The sequence below is a fragment of the Somniosus microcephalus genome, chromosome 16 (genome assembly GCF_052327205.1).
Source record: "Somniosus microcephalus isolate GS21.2 chromosome 16, FLI_Smic_1.0, whole genome shotgun sequence".
Classification (NCBI taxonomy): domain Eukaryota; kingdom Metazoa; phylum Chordata; class Chondrichthyes; order Squaliformes; family Somniosidae; genus Somniosus; species Somniosus microcephalus.
This window is the reverse complement of record NC_141002.1, coordinates 86,210,950-86,220,417: the sequence shown is the minus strand read 5'-3', so window position 1 is coordinate 86,220,417 and position 9,468 is coordinate 86,210,950. Positions and strand designations below refer to the sequence as shown.

General features: G+C 41.6%; 1 protein-coding gene across 2 annotated transcripts; it reads left to right on the top strand.

The window, feature by feature from the left end:
* Nucleotides 1-559: 559 nt before the first annotated feature.
* LOC147106358 (amphoterin-induced protein 2-like) lies at nucleotides 560-7,913 on the top strand. 2 transcript variants are annotated; one of them, XM_086009403.1, is made up of 2 exons: nucleotides 560-1,185; nucleotides 1,668-7,913. In XM_086009403.1, the coding sequence occupies exon 2, from the start codon at nucleotides 1,746-1,748 to the stop codon at nucleotides 3,297-3,299; it is 1,554 nt and encodes a 517-aa protein (XP_085865529.1). In that variant the 5' UTR covers nucleotides 560-1,185; nucleotides 1,668-1,745; the 3' UTR covers nucleotides 3,300-7,913. The 2 variants fall into 2 exon arrangements, with proteins under 2 accessions (XP_085865529.1, XP_085865527.1); XM_086009401.1 differs by having other exon boundaries at nucleotides 1,624-7,913.
* Nucleotides 7,914-9,468: the final 1,555 nt, after the last annotated feature.

Genomic DNA, 9,468 nt, shown 5'->3' with positions numbered 1-9,468 from the left:
ACAAAATCAGATGAACATAGACAATGTTTTCAGAATAAGACTGTTAATCATTCAATAAAGCAATTTTTTATTTGCTGCTACAAGAATGCAAAATGAGATCGGATAATTGAATATGGAAACTATATTGAAAGAGCCATAAATATTTGAGTGACTTACAGAGACAGTTAAAATAAATGACTTTGCCTATTCCGTTGTCATTTCCTCCTATCTTGTGTTAGTGTATATACTTTATAATAAGCCTCACTGCCGGCTCCAGTATCAACAGTGGAGAAACTGCAACAATAGCAGCCTTTGTCAGTTTATGTTGCTTTAGGTACAGATTGACACTAGCAAGCAACCTGATAAAAAAAAATTAACTCAACCTGCAGCATTTTAAATATCTGCCATTTGTCAATTAAGTCATTCATTACTAATGACGTGAAAAGAAAAGACCATCTTTTTCTGAAAGCTTTTCATTTAGTGAAACCCTATACTTCCTGCAGATGACAGTTCGGAATCTTAGCAACAAGAGCTGGTTGCTGTGACCAAGGGATGGCACGTAGCATGTTAATTAGTCCCGTACTCTGATTCCTGACAGACAGGAACCTCCTGTGATCACTCTAAATCACTTGCTGCTGGTTGCGTGAGCATTCTCTGTGCCTAAGGAAGCCAGACTAAAGCCTACTTATATCAGCTCCGTTGCTTCTGCATGAGGTAGTTTGCAGCGTAGTCAAAAGGGAAGCAGCGTCGAAATCAAATCCTGCTAAAATTCAGCATGAAACGGTAAACATGAAGGGGTAGAGCTCCAGTACTTTCTGCCAATCAACATAATCTGATAACCGCGACTCCTCCCCCCTCTCTATCTGCCTCTGTAATCTTTTGACAGGTTCCCACCCTGATGTGTTCAGCCAATCTCGGTTAACTGACGGCAGTTGTCACCTGCTGGCTCTTCACTTGTCTCCTTGGTGTTGCATACAGCAGTCTGTTGTAAAATGGAATACGAGAGAGACGGGATCCAAGCAGAGTCTACTCTGCCTCTGTACTCCGAAAGTTCAGAAAATAGGAGAAAAAAAGACCAGGGAGCAGCTCCTAACAGCAAACAGCAGCAGGAGAAACCTTCATTGTTTCAAACATTAAATTTCTATGAGCTGCAATCAAGCAACATCGGCATCTTTCAGCCAGCTCTCTCTTTCCTTCAGATTTAAGGTAGATCTTTTGTCCTACATGTTCAACATGATTTTACACTATTCCCTAACTTTTTTTCTGTTAATTGTCGTCATTTATGCAAAATTTTAGCAACCCTTTCTGTGATTCTTTTGCGTCTTAACTCTATCCTTAGTGAGTTCAAATTTGGCTAAAGTGTTAAAAGTAATTACCGTGACAATTTTTAAGAGCTAAAGTATAAAGATTAATATGAACAAGGATCTGCATGCAATGTGAAAGTAGTGGCCATCGACCTGCTGCTGCAATAGGATTTACCTGGAAGATGAAGCTCAGGTATAAAAAGTAGATTGTAAATAATAATTATTAAAATATATTTCATAAAGTGATTCAGCCGGTTTGCACAAGAAAATGCCTTAGATTATTTGCTAAATATATTTAAAACAGATGCTCTACTAATTTTACTCTGCTTGATCGTTTCAGTTTATTGTACCTGGGATGAACTTGGTGATGTTTGTTTTTCCCAGTGTCACACTCAGTCCGACGGGATTGGCTCCATGTACATCCTACGGCAAGGATCACTGGAAGACGGTTGAGAGACGGCCATGATGTGCTCACACCGCTCCGCCTTCTCCTCTGCTCCCAGAGGTCTCACCTTAAAATCCCAAAGATTTGTGCTGCTACTGCTTTGTGCCTGTATGGCAGGCGAGGCCTCCGTAATCTGCCCTCCAGTCTGCATCTGTGCTAGTGATATCATTACCTGCACCAATAAAAACCTGACCACTGTGCCAAGGACGCTACATAAAGTTGCGACCAGCTTGGATGTTAGCTATAACAGCATCAGCCTACTTGGTTCTAACTGGGCTCCAGCCATTTTTGACAGACTGAAAACCCTCATTCTCAATCATAACAGCATCAACTTCCTCTCCAGAGGGGCCTTTTGTTCCACCCCACAACTGAGATATCTAGACCTGTCCTCCAACAAGCTGAGAACATTGGACAACTCATCGTTTCAAGGTTTACATTCCCTGGAGACCCTGCTTCTTTACAACAATCAAGTGACGCACATTAGCACTGGAGCTTTTGAAGGTTTGTACAAACTTCAGAAATTATATCTCAGTCAGAACCTGATCTCAAACTTTCCCTTGCAGTTGTATAAAGGAAAGTCTAAACTTCCGCTGCTCGAACTGTTGGATCTGTCCTTCAATAAATTGACTTCTGTACCAGTCCTGCAGCTAAGTGCACTGTCAGTTAGGCTGCAGAGTGGCTTGTACATGCATGCAAACCCATTTACCTGTGATTGTTCTTTCTACACAATGGTCACCTACTGGTATAACAGGCAGTTTAGGTCTGCGGTGGATTTTAAAGATGATTATAGGTGTTATTTTCAGCTCGGCTCCAAGAGAAGTGTTAGTGTTTTACTGATCCATGATGACCTTTTGAATTGCTCCAATAGTCCTCTGAATGGCTCTTTTCATGCCTTGGGGCTGATTTATGAGACTCACATCGGGGAAAGGCTAGTGATAAACTGTGACAGCAAGATACTGGATGCGAACACAAATGTCCTATGGGTCACGCCCAGGAATGATACATTGCAGCCAGGCATTCAAGATCAGGGTCTGCGGGTGTTATTGAATGGAAGCCTTGAGATTCAACAGGTCCAACCTGAAGATGCAGGGATCTACTCCTGTATAGCAATTAACAGCAGACGAATGCTAAATGAGACGATAGATGTGACACTGAAGGTGCATAATTTTACACAAAGCAGGCAGCGTTCACAAACCTTTAACACAGCCTTTACCACCCTCTCTGCCTGCTTAGCTAGCATTATTTTGGTCTTGATTTATCTTTATTTGACACCTTGTCGCTGCTGGTGCAAGTCCAAACAGAAGCACAGAAAGCCAAATGAAAACAGCGCTCACTCTTCGATCCTGAGCACCACTCCCTCACACGAAGCAGGCGCGGAGCGGAAAGCCAGCACTTGCAAGCGGGTGGTTTTCCTGGAGCCAGTTAAAGAGCCGTTGAAGGGGCAGAATGGGAAAATGAAACTGCTCCCCACCAGTCGCACCATGGCTGAAAGGATCCTGCGAGCCAACAGAGGAAAAGCTGATGTCGATTCTATCAATTCTGTGTTCTCAGATAACCTTATTGTGGCGTAATCCGTATATCATGGATGGGGCTTTGTCAGCAGCTAGATTGCTGCCTATTAGACACGGTGAGATGACCAGTCACCTCCTAATGCTGGCATTTATGGTAAATCTCCGTTCTTGTGGAAATATGAAAACCGGACTGAAGAGAAATTCTGCTACCTGGAATGTTAACCGGGCTATGTCACCTTGGAGAGGAGTTTTACAAATCTACTCAACTTCTGGAACTGTGGAAGAGCCTTCATGAGGGGGAAAAATATGCACTGCTCTGTCTGCTGAACTCCGCATATTATCCTGGCAGTTTTGCTTGTCATAAGTTAAAATCCTAAAAATAAATCAACTTAACACGCAGGTGAGATGCCGTGATGAAGCTGTTTTACAGCAGTGACTATGCTGCATGCTTACAAGTCTTTCTTTCAAGTTGACATAGCCCTTTTAAAGGACTCATTGCCACTAAGTAAGCCTGGTGATGTTTTACTAAATCCTTAGAAACCAAGAGTAAAATAAAGCCTCATTAATGGTCGTGCATCCGCTTCATATACACTGGCACCGAATATGCAATGCTAATTTTGCTCTAATAACCAATGAAGCTATGTAAAATGATTAATCTTTGCCTCACAAATTCACTACAATGTTGCTACATTCAATTTTTCGTAGACCTTTGGCACAAATTACATTTTTTTAAATTCCAATGACAGCCTATTATTCCAGTCAGCTTGTTGACAATAGACATGTACAGAATCATTTATCTCCTCACTGCTAGACTCACATTGGCTAGGAGCCTAAATTTATACTGTGCAGAGTATAAATTAAACTTTTGTACAAAAAATGTAAAAGCACTGCCCACACTTCTAATATATGCTGTAATGGGCAACACATGGTTTAATTGATTTATCCAATGGCTGAGCTTCAACTTAAAGCTATAGAACTGGCAGAATTCAGCAATGTCAGTCCCAAGAGCTGGTTCTTTCCATATCACTGTAGCATTAGTAAAATTGAAGGATTACCAGCATTAAGAGTAACGGTTCATTAACAAGGACATTGCTGTCTACATATTGACACCCTGCAACAGGAAGATTCCATTCAATGACCCAGTAAGTACACGGCTAAAGTATTGGGCTCACAGCTGGCAAACGCCAACTTAAATTCCAGTCTCGACAGATGCTCGTGTTCGGCATTCCCCGACAGGATGAGCTTCATCAGCTCAGCTTCAGCTGCGAGAGTGTCTAGGGAGGAGATAAAAGCAAACTCTCTGGTAGCTCCATTTTGTTGTTGTTGCCTTGCTCAGGCACACTTCTCAATGCTTCTAGCCAAGGTGTAGCATTGATGCTGCCAAGAACAGACCGGTCTATCTAACTTAAGGGGATAAAAAAAAGTTTCTATAATCATTTATTCCATGATGTATCATTTCGAATCTTTTAAATTAAATTATTTAATTTAAAAAAAATCAATTCCAAACATAAAAAATGTAGTCAAAAAGTGTTTACTTTGAATGTGAAATTGTTCAATTATTAGTTTGTACTGATGTATTTAAGCAAAATATAAAAGAGTCTGTAAATGCAGTATTTTGTAGTATCAATTTACTGTAGGAGATATTTATCTTTGTTACCATAATCTTAGAGATTTTATTGTATATTGTGTATGATATCTAAAATGCCCTTTGATATTTACTGTCTTATCTTGTTCTCAAAATTGTAGATTTGAAACAGAACTAGAAATACAAAAAACAGACAAAAATCAGTGTAACCGTTTCTTTTGCATTTGCCTCTCTTTTATCTTCCTTTGGATGCCATCTTGTTGCACTTAGCTTTTCACTGGAATAGATCAAACACCATTTATGTTCTGTAATGAGCATGCACAGCACAGTAGCACCCACTGGCCTCAACTGAAATTCTGTTCCCCTCGGCCTCAAATACAGAGGCAGTAGAGAATAAACCACCACCTACACATCAACATCCAAAGCAGAACGGGATCAGCATTACTTTTCAAAGAACTTTGCAAATGGCAAATGTTTTATGCGGGTCCCACAAGTTTCTCAAACTCTACTTTGGAACTCATTTTCTAAAAATTCCATTCACTGCGTGCAGCTTTATGAAAGTACTGTGATAAGCAAATAGATCCAAATGAACATTTAGAAAGTACATTTATGAAGTAGTACGCTGTTTTTTTTACTTTAGCTCATGCTAAAATTTCTGTCATTTTTCGAAGACAGAATTGATGGTAGGTGAAATATCCTCAGCAGAAAATAATTTTCACCAAAAATCCTCGACATTCTCCCCTTTCCAGAACAAGCAATTTTTTTTTTAGTCATTCACGGGATGTGGGCGTCGCCAGTAAGGCCAGCATTTATTGTCCATCCCTAATTGCCCTCAAGAACGTGGTGGTGAGCCACCATCTTGAACACAACTGAGTGGCTTGCTAGGCCATTTCAGAGGGCAGTTAAGCTTCAACCACATTGACAAGAGTCAACCATGGGTCTGGAGTCACATATAGACTAGACCGGGTAAGGGCAGCGGATATCCTTCTCTAATGGACATTAGTGAACCAGATGGGTTTCGGTAGTTTCATGGTCACCATTACTGATATTAGCTTTTTATTCCAGATTTATTGAATTAAATTTAAATTCCCCAGCTGCCGTGGTGGGATTTGAACTCGCGTCTCCGGATCATTAGTCCAGGCCTCTAGTCCATAAGAGCATAAAAAATAGGAGCAGGAGTAGGCCTTCGGCCCCTCAAGCCTGCTCCGCCATGCAATAAGATCATGGCTGATCTGATCTTGGTCTCAACTCCACTTTCCTGCCCGTTCTCCATAATCCTTGATTCCCCTGTTTTTCAAAAATCTGTCAATCGCCACCGTGAATATATTCAATGACTCAGCCTCCACAGCTCTCTCGGGTGGAGAATTCCAAAGATTCACATCCCTCTGAGAGAAGAAATTCCTCCTCATCTCCGTCTTAAATGGGCGACCCCTTATTCTGAAACTATGCCCCCTAGTTCTAGATTCCCCCATGAGGGAAAACATCCTCCCCGCATCTACCCTGTCAAGCCCCATCAGAATCAGAGTCCAGTAACATAACCACTATGCTACCGTACCCCATTGTGTTAGATTAGTCCTGTAGAACTCTCCAAATTCAAACCTATTTAATTCCCATTGAACTATCTGGCACTAGAGATATCTCATAGGAATTAGGATAGCGAATGGTTGCTTATGTTACAAACACAGGCCCCGATTTTAACTGGGGGCCAGTCTTCAGTGGGTGAGTTTTGATGGCAGTTCAAAATTCACCCTGTGCAGCAAATATGAGGCCCAGGACATTTTAATTCTCACCGGTTATTTCAATACCGCCAGCATAAAGCGGCCACCTGGCAAGAGCTGGCAAATCTGCCCCATCCCGTGGGGGTTTTCCACAATCTCCTGCTCCTCCTGACTCTACAAGGAAATAAATAAAACAAATACACGAACCCTTTGGGCCTCTTCTGACTCCGATCCGGTTCCTCACTGGGCGGGCTGGGCGGAAACTGGCGGCGGTTTCTCTCGCAGGCCTGCTAGTAAAAATTGCAGTCAGGTCCTGATGACGTCATCGGGATTTGACATGGTCAGCTCCCAGCGTCTCCAGAGTGGGTAACTGACCTGGGGTTGGGGGTGGGTTTAAATGTCCGACCGCCCAGTTTCCACCAGGCGGGTTAAAATCACCCCCACAAAATAGGTTGAAACTAAGCATATTTCCAACCTCATAAAATGTGCTCTAACCAGATGCAAAAACTTTAATGGTAAAATGAAATTATACAACAAAGCATTACGTAGTGTTTACAGCACAGGATCAGGCCATTGGGCCCAACAGGTCTATGCCAGCGTTTGTGCTCCACAAGAGCCTCCTCCCATCTTACTTCATCTCACCCCATCAGCATGACCTTCTGTTCCTTTCTCCCTCATGTACTTATTTAGCTTCCCCTTAAATGCATCTGTGCTATTTGCCTCAACTAGTCCTTGTGGTAGGAGGTTTCCCATTCTAACCACGCTCTGAGTAAAGAAGTTTCTCCTGAATTCCTTATTGGATTTATTAATGACTATCTTATATGTATGAACCCTAGTTTTGGACTCCACCGCAAGTGGAAACATCTGCACTACATCTGCCCTATCAAACCCCTTCATAATGTCCTTTCATTAGACCAATTTCCTCTATTTGGCTGATCAACAGAATCCCTGTGTATTTAGCCAAATAAATTTTACTCGTCCTTGAAGAGTTAATGACTGACCAGCAGTTTTCAGGTAATTGGTTATTATTAATCTCACAACAGTGAAAGTGCATAGACTGACCTAGTTACAGTTAGCTGAACATGTCTAGACATCTTCATTCCATTGTCCATTAAAATGTTATTGGTCTTCTTTAGAGGCCAATAGAAAATTCCACGGTGACTGAAGTTGTGCCAGATCTGCCAGTTTGCTGTGTTCCATGAGACCGCCTTGATTTATAATTATTGAGAAATCTGTACTGTCACTTATTCGGGCTCGTTCTTTTGAGAGCTGTGCCATGTGCTATTTTTACTGCTGTATTTTTTCTCTCCATCAGACTGTAGTAGTCCTATGCATCATTCATTCATTCAATAAAATGTCTAATAGCCAAAAGTACAAGTCATTTTTTTTTAAAGCTATACTTCTCACTTAATCTGGTAACTTGTTTAATTACATAGGAGTTCAAAGTCCTGACTTGTTTCCAATCATTTCCTATGTAAACCTGATCCCTTAATCAAATATATTTACATAAATAAACAAAAAACCTTTGCCCTCAAATTGACTCCCATAGTATGATTATACATTTTAGCACCATCGGCCTCTTGACTGACTTAAGAACGTAAGAACATAAGAAATAGGAGCAGGAGTAGGCCCTTCGAGCCCTTCGAGCCTGCTCCACCATTCAATGAGATCATAGCTGATATTCTACCTCAACTCCACCTTCCTGCACTATCCCCATATCTCTTGGTTCCCTTAGGATCCAAAAATATATCGATCTCTGTCTTAAATATACTCAATGAGTGAGCATCCACAGCTCACTGGGGCAGAGAATTCCAAAGACTCACAACCCTAAATGGCCAACCCCTTATTCTGAGACTGTGATCCCTAGTTCTAGACTTCTTAGCCAGGGGAACCACCCTCCCAGCATCTGCCTGTCAAGCCCTGTAAGAATTTTATATGTTTCAATGAGCTGACCTCTCATTCTTCTAAACTCTAGGGAATATAATCCTAGTCTACTCAATCTCTCCTCATAGGACAATCCTCCCATCCCAGGAATCAGTCTAGTGAACCTTCATTGCACTCATGCTAAGGCAAGTATATCCTTCCTTAGGTAAGGAGACCAAAACTGTACACAATACTCCAGGTGCGGTCTCACCAAGGCCCTATGTAATTGTAGTAAGACTTCTTTACTCTTATACTCAAATCCTTTTGTAATAAAGGCTAATGCCATTTGTTTTCCTAATTGCTTGCTGTACCTGCATGTTAACTTTCAGTGATTCGTGTACAAGGAAACCCAGATCCCTCTGAATACCAATATTTCCCAATCTCTCACCATTTAAAAAATATTCTGCTTTTCTATTTTTCCTACCAAAGTGGATAACTTCACACTTCTCCACATTATATCAGCCAAGTTCTTGCCCACTCACTTAACCTGTCTATATCCCTTTGCAGCCTCTTTGCGTCCTCCTCGCAATTTACTTTCCCACCTAGCTTTGTATCATCAGCAAACGTGGATACATTACACTCGGTCCCCTCATCTAAGTCATTGATATAGATTGTGAATAGCTGATGCCCAAGCACTGATCCTTGCGGTACCCCACTAGTTACAGCCTGCCAACCCAAAAATTTCCTACTCTCTTTATTCCTACCCTTTGAGTGAAGAAATTTCTCCTCATCTCAGCCCTAAATGGCCGACCCCTCATTCTGAGACGGTGACTGCTAGTTCTAAACTCGCTAGCCAGGGGAAACATCCTCCCAGCATCTACCTGTCAAGCCCCTTAAGAATTTTATACGTTAACCAATCCTCAATCCGTGCTAATACATTACCCCCAATCCCATGAGCCCTAATTTTGTGTAATAACCTCTTGTGTGGCACCTTATCGAATGCCTTCTGAAAATCCAAATACACCTCATCCACTGGTTCTCCCTTATCTACACTACTAATTAC